Below are 15,027 nucleotides of genomic sequence, written 5' to 3'. Positions count from 1 at the left end.
CACTTGCACTGCCTCCCTGGCTCCCCCTGCACTGTGGGACTGTCACTGTATCCCTACAGCCCCCTTCCTAGCACTTGCTCTGCACTTACCTCGCACTTGCCACCAGCTGGCCCTTTTATTTATTATTTATTATTTTATTACGCTACTTACCGTGTACTGCACTTTCCCCCCCACCTCCCCCCCTGCACTTTCTCCTTTTCCCCTTACCTCTGCACTGGCCCGATCTGAATGACACCTGGCCTAGTAGGATCGTTTGTCTGTCTTCCCCTTGTTTCCCTCCCTCCCTGCCTCGTCGCGCCTTGAAACACTTGTGTATAGGCGCGTTACAAATACCATATCATATCATATCATATCATATAACACAGTCTTTATTCATCAAGTTTCCGCTATGGCCTATTGTTTGGCCAGCAGCCTCCCTGCAATGGAGTGCTGCTAGGGGCATAACAGCCAGTCTTGTGTTCAAAGGAGGACAGGCCCTGACCATCATTTAGACAACAGCATTTTCAGTTCTATGTCCCTACACGGACATGAGCTTTTTCGAAATAATATTTTACGCCTAAATTATTTTGAAAAAAAAACCTAATTGAATACGCTTTTTCAATATTTGGTGGGCTCCTCCCCAAGCCCTGCTTCCCCATATTATAAACCCAACCCGACAACCCTCCCCACCTCTTACCCCAGATATTTAGATTCATTTTTTGGAAATGTAGTCGAAAAAACTGTTGGGGGTGAATCAACGCAAGACCACATTTTTTGCAAGCTTAGTGTGAATGAACAGGGGACCCAAGCCATACAAGGTTCAATGTCCAAAACAAAGAACCTTGAAGATGACACTTATGAATAAGGAACCAGTGTAGGTGGTGAAGGACTTGATGGTGGCCATCTCAGTGAGCTTCTGCATTTTGTAGCCTTTGCAGCCAGGACATCAAAAATACTGGTAGACCAAATGAATCTCCATTGACATAGTTCAGAAGGGAACCGACCAGCACCAAAAAATCCTATTTCTTATGCTGAAAAGAGAGAAACAGTAAAATTCGACAAAGTTTGTGGATAGTAAAAACTATTTTACTACAGCATTCACTTGCTGCGACAATGAAAGATTAGAATCGATGATCAAAATCCCCAGGTTCTTAACCTGGGAGACTAGAGCTGGTCTAGGGTCAAATCTCTCTAGGCGAAGCAGAAGATTCCGCTTCAATGACCACAATTTTTTTTTTGTTGCATGTATCTTCTGTTTGTACTTTAGCATCCAACAATATAAGCAGGGGAACAAACTGTATGTTATTATATGGCCTGTTGGATGGAAAATAAAGCAACACCCGACTATCAACAGCACAGTTTAGAGGGTAATTTTTATAGGATATCATCAGGTGTAACACGGTACGAATGTCGAGGTTAAATATAGTTTTTGGATTGTAACGGGTGAGCAGAAACTGCAAATGTTCTGCCTTCCAAGAAGGATGAGAGCCAGTGAAAAATGTAACCAACAAGATACAGAGGAAGACACTGGTCTTGGTACAGCAGTGCCACCAACGTGAAGTATAGAACCAATGTTAAGCAGAGGGCACAACCCCATAGGCTTGCAGTCAGGGTCAAGCAAGCACAGTTGGGTCCCGACCACTGGCTTTGAAACCTTTAACTTTGCAAAGTAAAAAAAGAAAACAGTGGCTGTCACAGGTTCCAGTTTGATAGCAACGGCTCTGAAGACAAGGACAACAACTGAAGACCCACTGGAAAAGATACTGCTTTGGAGGAAATTGCAAACTACTTAAGCTGGGGTATGGTGTAGCTATGTTGTCAGCCACCACCTACATTCAGGTAGCAGGTAGGTGCGGTCGTTGTGCCCAACAGTTTGAGTTCAGTTAAGAGTTGCAATCCTCAGGGATTGAAGGATGCATTTCAAATTCATGGCATCTTTACCACAATCAAGATGTCTGGTGCTCCCTCCTACTGATGTATGGTCCATTTCGGGACTAGCAGCAAGGCTTTCGCTTGAAACTGCAATCCCTGAGATTTGCAACCAGACATTTGTGTTAGGGGTAGCGAACACAGGGTTATTTTGTTCACTCTCTTTGTGTTAAACACTGGCAGAGCCCTCCTTAACGCCACCTTCAGTTAAGCTTCTTCTACGTAACGGGACAGTCTGTCAGAATGACTGTCCAACTTCCACTGTTCAGACTTCGACCAGGTAGGGCTGTGGACTCGCAGGTGAAATAGGAAAGTTGGGATTAGAGTACACACTCTGCTTTCAGGCAATGGGTTTCATTAGTTGGTGGCCAGCCACCCAATCCTTGCCATACTCAAAATTACCAAGGCTCCTTTCTAGGGCTTCCACTCACGATGTGGATTAATATCAGGAACCCAGCCACCATTCAACTGTCCCGCCAGATCTGGTGTTTGCTCTGCAGCTCTCGCCCTCCAGAGGCAGGCAGATGCCTGAAAATCTGTCTCGTTCATTCACAGGGAAGACAGTTTAGCTTTGTAACTCAGTACTGGACTTTAACACAGAGGTATTCGATACACCAAGCGCTGGCCTACTGTTATATTGAACCTATAAATGTCTGCCACTAACCAGTGGAGCCAACCCAAGGAAGTCCAAAAGGTTACTCGTCCAGGGAACAAACAGGAATTCTTTGCACACTAACCCTAAAAGAGGCTGGGGCTTCTCAGGGTCGAAACCTAGACAAAGTGATGGATTCAGACTTATACAGGGGGAAGTGTTGGGACTCTCGCCAGAGTTGACTTCCTCTTTCATCCTCACAAATGTCCACCATTACCTGTAGTCCCCTTCTTTCTACTTCAGTTTCTCTCTACCGGATCTTCCTTCCTCTGCTATACTTCAACCACCCCCCTTCCTAAACGCCCCTGGATCTTCTCTGAAGTCTCAGTCTTCAGCTGCAGTGTCTTTCAACCAACCTAGTCTTACAAAAGGTTAGTTCCTCTTATGTTCTCCCAGTCTCCAGCCATGGATTGATTCTTTTTTCCATCGCAGAAACCCGCCACGCGGCGATGCGCTGCTTCGCTCCCCAGGCGGGAGACTTACTTCATAGGTGTGGCCGTTCAGAGGGTAGCAGGTCACTGGCGTGCGACGAGTGGGTGGGGAGGGCAAGCTCCTGGCTCCGGCAGCGGCTCCCTGGGCATGGCCCCCTTTTTCTTTTCTCTTTCAGTGACCGACCGCATGCGTGGGGCCGTAGACCTAGTCGCCAGTTATGGGGGAACGGGGTCTGCGGTCACCGCGATTGTGGTAATGCCCCTCTTGTTGAGGAGGACTGATGGGCCCATGGCCCGCACGGCAAAGGAGGAAACGGACGCAGCTTCAGTGGGTAATTAACTGCAGAGCGGGAGACCGCTCGGCTCTTATTTGAGCGGGCCACGTGTCTTCACAGTGGCCCCACTATGTGCCTTGGCAAGAGCCACAGCGCTCGTGCTCACGTCACAACATCGGGTATTGATTTGGAGTGCAAAAGAGTGTCATGACAACATGAGAGAAAACTTAACTTGCCCGTCTGTTGTGGCATGGGAAGGAAATACGAAGCGGATTGGGGTCGCACCAGACCACAAAGACTGCATCAATGTTTTGCAAGATGGTATTAACACCCGACCGACTATATTAAAGCGTTTTGAGCAGCAGACTCTAAATATAGGTAAGCAGTATTCTTAGTCACTGGCACCTGGGAGAGGCGCCCAACAATCTTCATGTCACCACAGCTGAATGAAGCGAAAGGCCGACCCAGTGTCAGGCACCGAAATAGACGCCGAGACAATATTAATACAGACGGCGCACACGTCTGGAAATCCTGCTGGACCCGTCTGGGGCAGTCGCAGAGGACTAGCAGCATCTAGCACATGGGGGAGGGGGCGCTTGCTAGCCAAAAGGGTGGCATGGCGAGATTTCAAAGAATCCCTGTATTGCACAACCTCATCTGTGTTTCCGTGTGCTAGCGGACACGCCCAGCAGCTTTGCCAATGCATAAATATGCCAGTGGGTGCCCCGCCAGGTTTCCACGGGAATCCCACAGGCTTTTGGGGGCACGTTTCACGCTGCACGCTTCCATCTTAATTCGCGTAAATGCACGCGATGCCGTTAAACCATCGAGAAGGCAAGGGCTTCAGGTCAGCCTTCCCAACCACGAGAAAAAAAATACCATTTGCAATGACCGAGCGACTGGAACATTCGGCCATTCACATAATGTGCTTTTAAGGAGTGGCACTTTCTGCCATTCCTACTCAAACACATGCCGCTGCATTGGGGTTGGGAGAAGGAAGGCCACCGACCGCCCTGTGTTATACAGGTAGAAGAGGGGCGGGGCTGGGGAGCGGGGGGGGGGGGGGGATTTGAGATACATAGGCAAGGCCGATACAACAAACAAAAAACACACACAGCCAAGCAGGCAGACAAAAACCAGGAAGGAACAGCAATAAAGCCAGACTAGCACAAGAGACAGGCAGACAACACGGGCCATACATTAAGACAGCCTGATAAAAACAAAGGCAGACACAGAAAGAAAGACAGCTTGCGGGACACGGGGAGTGACAGCGACAGACGTAGATCCCCCCCAGAGACTGGCAGTCTTGTAAAAAGAAACGCGTTATCCAGGGGTGTTGCTAGGTCTGGAAAAGATCCGGGGCTAAGCTAATGTCGGGACTGTCGGGACTCGGGGCTAGCTAGCCTTTTGGTTGTAGCTCCTGAGATTCTATCCGGGGCTACAACCAGAAGACACTATAGCCCCCTTAGCCCCCCCCTAGCTACGCCTCTGGCGTTATCTGTTTCAATAGCCTACAGTGCAAGAATGCTGCCCTCCTGTGAACTTGGGCAAACATTAGGGTCCAGCAAAGGATATTTCACTCATGGGCAGGGGATACATGGCCTGCAGTGTCACTGGGGAAATGAAGACTCAAACGCACGTTTGATAAACAAAGAGCACCATCAACGAGTATATATGCAGTGCTTTAAATGTTTGAGCCCCCCACTCGTTTTCGCCGACCAAGTGTGTGTGGTGTGAACAATGGACGTGGTTAAAGAGGCGCCACCTGAATCCAAATAACACATGAGTAATCCCTTCAAACATGCACTTTGGGTCCCTCAGCATGGTCTAAGATGGTATTGTCTGCATCGAGTCTGTATGTTGTAAATTCATTTTTCTGGGCTTTGTAAATGAATCACTCTCACTTAGTATAGAAACAATCAATAAGTAAACCATCCTAATTTTGAAAATAAACACCCATGAGGTTGGGGAAATGGAAACAGCACAGATGTGGTTTATTGTTCATTTGCATAAAATTAAAGCATTTTGGGAACCTAAGAATGACCACAGAATATAATGTTTGTAGGTCTGTAAAAACGTTACGCATGAGCTCACCAGGTAATGCACACTCTGCTCATTCTATTTGTCACAACACACGCCTGATCAGTAAAAAGTCCAGAGGGGCTGCACCTGGGCTACTCTTGCCTAACTTTGGAGTGCCATACTGATGGCAACTCCCTCCACCTCCCCACTGAAGGCTAACATTGAAAATGGGGGAGAGTTGGATCCTGGCTGTCTCTACACTACATTTACCAGCATTCCCAGCTGCCACTGCCTGGTACATATCAGAGGGATTCAACCCTGCACAACTGCATCCAATGAGCCTCCCTGAAGATTGCGGAGGCAGGAAAGAGTGCAAGGAGGAGAAAATGTTTGGACTGTTTGAGCTAACTACAGCTGGGACCCAGAGTAGCGCCCCTGACACCCCTCAAGTTTTGTTTGCTATATATTATATATATATACATACACACACACTCATTCAAACAGCTTCAGTTTATGAACTTGAGGCTTAGGTTGTTCTGCGCAAGTCTCTCAGTTGATCACTGTTCCCAGGAATCTCCTGAAATGAACTTTAGTACACACATAGGAGAAAACACTGAAAATACTTCTAGGTGACAGTGGAAGCCCCAGGGGCCCCCCCCGCCTCACAAGCAGTGTTTGGAGAATGCTAGGGCAAAAGCCTAGGTAGCCCCAACCCACTTAAAGCCCTGGATATACAGAAACACAAACGAGGCACAATTCGAGAACACACAAGTGGACGAGTCCAACTACCATTTTTAGACCAGTTACTCAGTTCCGCCTTCGGCCGGGTGGAGCAATCCCTCATTTGAGTATCAACCTGTCAACCTAGCACCCACAACATGGTTTTATGCTGAGTTACAATTACTTTCTATCATCCCAGATGTTTGAGCCGCATTAGTTATCTGCACCTCAAAGCTGAAACCCCACATTGCCCACAACTCAACGCTCAATATTTACATGCACTCAAGAAAAGAAACTACCAAATACGTATATTCCATTTCCTTGGGTACTGCTTATTTTGGCACATAAAAGCAAATTAGTTCTGTTGAATTGCAGATCTATTCTCATCATTCATAACATGAAGCTGCATGTCTGAACAAGAACGACTACAAGCAGGGGCCATGACACAAGGGCCTTTGAATTCGGTCTTCAAAGTAGCAGAGATTATAGTGATCTCAAGAAGCCCCTGGTCAAAGGCAAACTAAAATTCATAAAAAGCCAGAACTTGCAGATCATCACTTAAAGGCTATATATGTATGTATATATTTTAAGTAAGTCCGAGTCACCAAGGCACGTTGTCCAGATTCCAAGGTTTATTGGAAACTAATATTTTCTAACCAGGAGCTAGTTTCATGCACGTTTTACTGGATGACCTGGAAAATACATGTTCTACTTGAAGGTTTAGGAGGGAGAGTGGGCTCGTTTTTAAAGAGGAAGGAAAACAAAGCACATTCCAGGACAACTTTAAATTAATCACAAAGCAAGCTAGACTTTGAAGCACAAAGACTTTGAAATTGCTGAACCCAATCACTCCAATGAACACAATGTGCAAAATAGAGAATCGCACTAGATGACTGGCGCCCCTGCCAATCCTGCTGCTGTGGCAGCCACAGAACAGGGCAGAGCTGCATTGGCTGAGGTGAATAACATTAAACCTATGGAACAACAATTCTACAGGAATTGCACATGAGGTTGCGGTGCACCGATAGCTGCGCAGATTCCCCCCAGTAGTGAAGCATTATAAGAGGGTAGGTATAGAGTCACAACCAGTGCCTTAAATGGAAAAACAGACGTGCAGGCACTCACTTTGCCAGAGTACCTGCTTACTGTTGAGAAGTGCTGGTACTATATCTTCCAAATGAAAGAAGGGCAGGTACTGAGGACCGGCAAGTCCCTGCCCATTTAAAGCACTGGTCACAACAATGACAAGGTATTAGGGGAAACATAACCAAACTAGGTGTTTGAGCACACCTGTGTATGACCCCCCCTGACTCCCCACCATAGCTCCTACGTCAGGGCCAGGTTCGGACTAGCCTACAGGGCAATAGGCCTATAAGCGAACCAAAAAATGCAAAATGCTGGTGTGTGCCGTTTTTTTGGGTCAAAGTGGTCCACTTTTTGGGCCAATGTGGGCCAGTTTGATGAGTTACTTCACTATGCGGTTAGCCGTTTTGAATGTTGCTGAACAAACATTCTTTAAAATGCACAATTTGCATCACATTTTAGCAAAAAACTCCCCCTTCGGTACTATGCCCAAGACAATATTATGACCCAGTCCAACCCTGGTCAGGGCTAGGATAGCACGGGGTGCAGCAGTTTAGGATTAAAACACATAAGAATGAGAGCTATTCCTAGGGTCCACCAATTGAACCACTGTATGCAGCTGGTACCTATTGGTGTGTATTATTCGAGCTGAGTGTGGTGCCATACTGCAGGAATAACACAAGGAGAGAGGAGCGAGGGTGGTCAGGATAGGGTACATCAGCACAGCTGTGTGCAGTCGTGCTAATCCTTAAGAACAGAGGAGAAGGTGGTCTACAAATAAGGGCCGCAGTGTATTGGCAAATGTACATTTAGATACCAGTAGTCTAACAGAAGGCTTCAGGCACGATTAAAAAAATATTATGTAGTAAAAATGTGGAAGAAAATGAAGACCGCGAGGGAATGAGAGGGGGCCACAGGTCAGGACCAGATTGCATTAGCCTTTTGGTGGTGTGAAATCTTACAATTAGTGCACTGGTAGAGACCGAGAATCAGTGCCGTGGTACATTAGAAAAGTACTGTTTTTCTGGATTCTGGAGTTGTGGGTTTAATTTCCTAAAGTGCTTTCATTAAAAAGGCAGAGGAGCAAGCATGGCCACATGAATGTGCAGGGGCAGAAATGTCTGCCATACAAAGCTAGGTAACGGCTGCTCCTCCAGGCCCCAGGTCAGCTTATTGAACGATAAGGAACATGCACCAAAGAACAACAACAGAGTGAGCTCTTACCTGTCACAGGCAGGGCGTGGATCTGAGACCGTGATAACAGTTCCAGCGGCTGCTCCCGTCCCGACACCCCATCTGAGGAGAAATAGGATTCGCTCTCGTAAATAGTCTGCAGCATGTCGGGCAGCCCCGGGGCCCTGGGCATTAGCAGCATGCCAGAGGGTCCCCCAAAAGGTGTTGCGAGAGTGTGGCAAGCAGGGAATCCCGAGACTCCTGCCCGCTCAGCCTTGTCTCAAACATCCACCGGCTGCCCGCCCCCAGCCCCAAAGCACGCAATGCTTCATTAGTACATTCCAATCGCAATACATAAACTAAGGGTTCACCAGGCCCAGCGTGTGGGTGACAGGATATCCCTGTCCCCCGGCAAGATGTACAACAGAAGGAGAGGCCAGGCACACCTCCACGTGCACGACACGCACAAGCGATGGGCAACCTGTCCAAAACCCACAGGAGAACAAGGGAACCAAACTTCGTAACTAGGCACGATACAGACGTATCAAAACCTGGCAAGGGCAGCAGCATGAGGGGCCCATTGGGGAAGGCAAACGGAAGTCCAGCTGCGAAAGGATGTACGAGGACTAGACCAATGTCACTGGATGGACCTGCGATACCGGGGGTTTGTTCCAGATGGGCATCTGCCTCTCAATGGGCGTGGTATGGAGAAGGCCATCTGTGTGTTGCAGTGAGCGGAGGCGCATCCACAAGATGCTCTCCTGGGGCAGCCACCACGCACGCACGCACGCACGCACGCCAGGGGGATGGAAGGGGTCTTCCGCCAGACACTAGAGCGCAGAGCTCGGCGTACAGGGTTCTCCCTACCGCTGCCACACAGCCAGCCTGCAAGGCCCGAGCAAGACTGAAATAGAACTGGGGGCGGAGCCCGCTATAAATAGACGGAGCATGCTCAGGGAATAAGGATTGTTCATGCAAACACAGGCAGCCAATAGACAGCTCCCTCATGACCACTGGGCCAGGGAAGCAGCCTTAGTCAGAGGCAGGGGGAGAAGAGAGGGAAGAGCTGCAGAGGCAGCAAGGGAGGAGAGAGACACAAAGGGGAGAGTGGCATGCGAGGGAAGGGAAGGGAAACGGAACGGATCAGGTAGTTTTACAGACAGAAGGAGAAAGCGAATGGGATCGACAGAGAAAGGACCCCTTTCTCTGTCGACCCCATTCGCCTTCAAAGGGGACCGAGCATACAGGGAGCAAGACAAGTTTCGGGTTTAGGGGCAGAAGAGGGTGTAAGTAAAGCAGAGGGTGTGAGAAGGGAAACGCGGCAGACAGAAGGAAGATTTGCCTTAATAGGGTGTAAGAAAGGATTGGCAGAAAAAAAGGGAAAACAACAAGGAAGGTTGAGAGGCATAAAAAAAAGAGGTTAACGTAGACGGAAGGAGACCTGGGAAAAGGCTGAAAGGTACGGAGTATTTTATTGATAAAGAAAGGGGTAACAGAGAGGAGGCAGGAAAAGGGAAGCAGAGAAAGTAGGAGGGACAAAGCAGCACCCAATAGGTGGTACATCCCAAGGAGACAAAGTGTCCAAAAATCGAGGCGACCAGGGTGAGTATCTTGAATTAAGGTATGCAAGTATAAACTCACCAGGGTTGATTTCCTTTTATTTAGTTTTGCGCGAGGCCCTTTCATGCAGCTGAAGTGACCCAGGACTACAACTCACAGAATGCAAATGGTGAAGAAAAAAATAAAAATAAAAAAATAAGACGAGGACTGGGGCATCACATCACGCCTCTTATTGTTTGGAGTCATCTAGTGACCTTTGGCAAGACACACGTTTAGGGATGAACAAGATGCATCCTGCAACCGGGGAGGGAGCAAACTAGGTAACTGGTGGATGTTTAGGGTGAAAAGTGCACGCCACACACATGTAGTTTTAAGAGGGAGGGTGGGGACCATACACGGAAAGCAAGATGCTGGCCTCGCACGTAGGGCGGCGTGGGAGCATAACATGTACACTGTCAATGGAGATGGTTGGGCACCATAGGTTACAGGCAGTGCTCCAGATAGAAGTGGGAGTATTTTACACCCTATTTTTTAAAAGGTGGGAGTAAAATGATTTTCAGGGAGTAATAATGTATGTTCAGTTCCAAATTAGAGTATTTTTTCTTATTATTTTATAAAGAGTATTTTATGAGCGAGTAAAAACGTGTTAACTAAAAAAACAAATGTTTTTTGTAATAAATTTATTACTTGGCACCTAGTTATTCATGCACATTAAAGGATACAAGTTTACTTCTTACCATCTGGCAGTTAAAACAGTAGTCTCTTCCTGTCGTACTACATGCACTACTGATCCAAACATATCCATTTCATTCCCAGCTCAAATTCAATTTCCTGTCTTGTATTCAAATCCTGCCATGGTCTTGCCCCCCGCTATCTTTCCTCCCTCCTCACTTTCTACCCTCCTTCTCGTTCTGTCCGCTCTTACAATCTCTACCTACTCTCCTCCTCCACCCTGTGCCCCTTCTTGCTTCCGCTCTTTCCAACTCCTTGCCCCTTACCACTGGAACCGCCTTCCTCTTTCGATCTGCTCTACTTCTCCTTCACTTACTTTCATACCTCCCTAAAATCCAATCTTTTTCATTCACCTCTGTAAAACCCTTTGCTTCCTCTTACTTCTTTTAGTATTCTCTCCAACCCCTCCTTTTCCTTTCTGACTTCCCCCTCCACCCCCTCTCTCTCTCCACTCTCTCCTTCCCTATATCCTGTACGTTTCTCACCCTCTTCTATTCCTTCCTTCTCCCTGTGCCTCCTCTCATACTTCTTCTCTCACCTTTCTTCCCACCCACCATCTCTTGTCTCTCCTTGACCCCCCTCCCTTCTCTTCTTCCCCTTCCATAATGTAAATTGTTTTTTGTACTGCTTTCTGGTTTAATTCAATTGTTATGTAATGCTTGCTGTATATTGTTGGTTCCTCTTGTAAAGCGTTTTGGATTAAAACGCTATATAAATTCAATAAAATACAAATACAAATATCCATGGAGCTGTGAGGGTGAAAGCAGGGGTGTGAGATTCGACATGTCATTTTCTTGTTTTTTGTTGGGAATATTTTTACTCTTATTTAAATGTTTTGGGAGCATTTGCCAATTTTTAGGGAGTAAAAGTGCCCGATGCACCCCTTATCTGTAGGGCTGGTTACAGGGATTGAGTGAGTGGACCATCACTCAGGGAGCGAGAAGAGTAAAAGCCAAATTAAGGGGGGGGGGGCGCAGTGAAAGGAAGAGTGGTCGACATATGCAACCAGGGGACTACTGTAAAGCAGAAGAAATCCCACTGCCACAAGCCCAATGTAACCCATGTACCATGATACGTCACAAAATCATTTAATATAAATTGGCCTGTAATACCAAACTGGAGCATTAAAAACTATAATCATACTTCATTAATTCATGAACCACTTGATAGAATAAAAAACATGCTGTCGCCCTGAAGGAATTTGTGGGTAAGACCTCCTGAGCAGGAGTGCAACGAGTTTGCAACGTTGACTGGTCGGGGAATACTTCAAATGCTGGGGATGGGGAAAGGGTGGCTACATTCAGAGACTGTATGGACAGGACAGCCTTCCCATTCTCCCTCAAGGAGTTTTGGTGGGAAATAGTTCCCAATTAGCAGCTAATGATTAAGAGTATTAGTTCGGTAACACTGCCCACAAATATAATCAGACTTAAAGGCAAAATGAACATTTGTATTGTTATGTACCAGCTTAGTTATACTGTGCTCGTCTTAGTCCATTAGCATTTCACAGGGGCACAAGCCGCTGCATTGCATCTTAATCCCATGTAAACCTGAGTATCACTACTGTCAAAGCGTCTTTGAGGTATCTGATCAGTCAGAAAGAAGGCCCCAGGCACTTGACTACAAATTGCAGGCACTGACTTTGTGCTATTAAACAGCATAACCTGATATAGCATGACAGTCTAACGCACAGGAAGCATAACCAGGTTTATACAGTTAATGATTTGTTCAAGATCACACATTTTGCTCAAGTAGGGGAGCAGGTGAGGAACTTCATATCCTGGTTCCAAAGTCAAGAGATTGCCACTTTCACCACATTGCCCTCCTAATGCCTTGAAACTATTGTGAATTCCGATGTACATTTTATTTCTAATCATTCCCACCAGAGGCTCTGCTGGGGGTTGGGGGGCTGAGAGGGCTACAGCCCCAGGTCTTTTGGTTGTAGCCCCGGATAGAAGCTCAGGGGCTACAACCAAAAGGCTATAGCTAGCCCCGAGTCCCGCCAGTCCCGAAATTATCTTAGCCCCTAATCTTTTCCAGGCCTAGCAACACTCCTGATTCCCACACATGTAAAATAGGAAAACTGAAGCAGGGTCATATGGGGAAGGGTGGGTGTTTGGCCAACATCATACAGTCGGACAGGTGAGGCAACCAGGATTTGACTCTGCAGCATTACTTCACCAAAATCATAAGGATCGCTCAAGTGACCTCACACAGCCATTTACGACCCCAATGCACAAACCTTGACCTTTCAAGGATATTGCCTGGAGGAAAAATCAAATGATCCTGGACCCCAAAAAAAGGCAAGTGTACGTTTAAAAAACATTGACTGGAAACCAGAGGCTGCAGTATGTTAATAAACAGTTATTGGATATCAGCACAATCACCCAGCTATTATAATTACCAAAGGCTAAAGGTGCATGGATTTAACTGATCAGAAGCTAGATTGGTTACATCACATTGATTGCAAAGAAGTCATCTATGCTAGCAAGCAGGAACATAGGGTTGATTGACACCCATCGCAATCTTCCAGACTTTGTTACAAAGTGTAGGATTCAGTGAGCAGACCACAGTTCCCCCTTCACTAGTCTTTATGGTATAATAATGCACTGTATATTGCCGGGCAGTTTGTTTCTGATAGCGCATAAATCTAATAGCTAACGGAAGACCAAGGAGATAAAGAGATATGCCAAAGCTGAAATACTTCATGTCAAATATGGAAGCAGTGATTAGAATCTGGTTTAACGTTGAATGTTATTCTGATGCTCCGTTTATTTCGGAGCACTGCCAAGTTTGAACATAGCCTCAAAGTGGCCCAATGTTATGAGCACCGCCTTCAGCCAGTATTGGTTTTGTCAAATGCTAGGACCTGCAATTTCATATTATGATTGAAAACATAGGTCAAAAAGACATGTATAAGATGAAGTCACTTAGCATTTGAGACAAGGACACTGGAGTACAGAGAGCTAAAGTAATGTGCCCAATCGTCAGGTAGGGAAGCTGGTACTAGAATCCCATCTTCAAGTTCCACTCTGCAGTTTAGCCACAACAGACTTGCCTGGTTCTATCCTTTGATTAAAGTCAGCACTTTATTTTTATTTCATTTTCTAAACACTGCCACGTTCGCAAGATAAGCAAACAGAAGTATGAGGCAGACAGTTCTTTGCTTTTCAGAACACATTTCTGATCATATGGGAAAGCTTGTGTTAAACCTAGATCGGCTGGTTCAGACCTTGGAAACATCCATTAGACATCTCCTGCCGCCTCCTGCCCTCAGCAGTGTTACATGCTGCACAAGAGATTGATTACATATACGATCTGGTCAAAGCATCTATAAAGCAAAGCATTCACCTTTGACAAAGCACCTTGTCAATAGAGCCCCAGATTCAATTGAGGTAGTATGGAGCAGATCAGTGAGGAAACAACCAGGTTTTTAGATTTTACATAAACACTACATATTCTGACATAAGAACGTTTTGCTGGTAAAGAATTCCAGAGTAGGGCTGCTCGCAATAGCTACGCGTAGTTATGCTTAAAATGGACTAGGAATAGCAATTTTTGGGTGCCTTATAATTTTGGAGCTGGTCAATAAATCTGTACAAAGGGTTCTAAAATAAACATAGACCAGACATATTTTTGGGAAGATTTTGTGCAAGCAACTTCATCAGGAAGGGCAAAATTATGGGAGAGATCCGAAAACAAATATTTGCCAATTCATTCTCTATAGACACATGTTTTCTCCAACCCACTTTCCAAACCGATGGACACATTTGCACCAAACATTCTCAAGGAGCAGGTGTCCAGCACCAAAAGCGTGCCTTCACACATGTGGAGTAAATCTATGCAGCAGCTTCTTCATTAGTGTTCAAAAACAGCCAAACAATGATTATCAATATCTGGATTTGCCCAGCACTATCCACAGATCTACATGTAGCCATTTGTCCACTCCGTTCACTACTTGAATTCGGGTCTGCAATTCTCCATCTGGGGTACACAGGACCAGCCAGGTCCACAGAGTCAGTTGGGGGCAAATAGAGTGGCTCTCTAAACAAACCTACCTGGTCGGTGCGCAAAGGCAAACATTTTTGCGGCTGTACACCATGAGGCAAAACGAGCTGAAAGGGCACATTCTAACCCGCCTGGATTCATCCCGATCCAATGGAGCGCAAAGGAAACCCAAAGGGATACAATATTCCACCAAATTACTTTTGAAATAAAATGCTCTGGAACAGATACAGGAAAAGGGAGAGAAATAAACTTTATTTTAATATTAGATGAGATTCCATTTTATAAGTATGGTATATAATTGTTGTCTAGGTTAAATAGCTTAGTAAGTTTTGCATTTAAATATTGGCAATGTTTAATATGGGGCAGAGTAGTACGTTGCTCTCCTTTTTTTGGAGCCCTTCCGCCATGTTCTGGCTCCCGCGTTATTTATCTGATCTACATTTTTATTCGTTTGAATTATTTA

At 46.1% G+C, this 15,027-nt stretch overlaps 1 protein-coding gene across 10 annotated transcripts in view; it reads right to left on the bottom strand.

Moving 5' to 3' along the window:
• The window catches only part of HDAC5 (histone deacetylase 5), a 2,156,790-nt gene that overhangs the window by 1,439,383 nt on the left and 702,380 nt on the right, over nt 1–15,027 (bottom strand). For 5 of the 10 annotated variants that reach the window (XM_069634317.1, XM_069634318.1, XM_069634319.1 and 2 more), the window contains exon 1: nt 8,316–9,125. The exons of 1 other annotated variant lie outside the window; for it this stretch is intronic. In XM_069634317.1, coding sequence (XP_069490418.1) covers nt 8,316–8,466 — 151 coding nt within the window. In that variant the 5' untranslated portion in view covers nt 8,467–9,125. 4 more of the 10 variants (XM_069634322.1, XM_069634323.1, XM_069634325.1 and 1 more) reach the window with 3 other exon arrangements.

This window comes from Ambystoma mexicanum, chromosome 13, assembly GCF_040938575.1.
Source record: "Ambystoma mexicanum isolate Mex_15411 chromosome 13, UKY_AmexF1_1, whole genome shotgun sequence".
NCBI lineage: Eukaryota > Metazoa > Chordata > Amphibia > Caudata > Ambystomatidae > Ambystoma > Ambystoma mexicanum.
The sequence above is the reverse complement of the archived record's forward strand: the minus strand, read 5'-3'. Positions and strand labels throughout refer to the sequence as shown.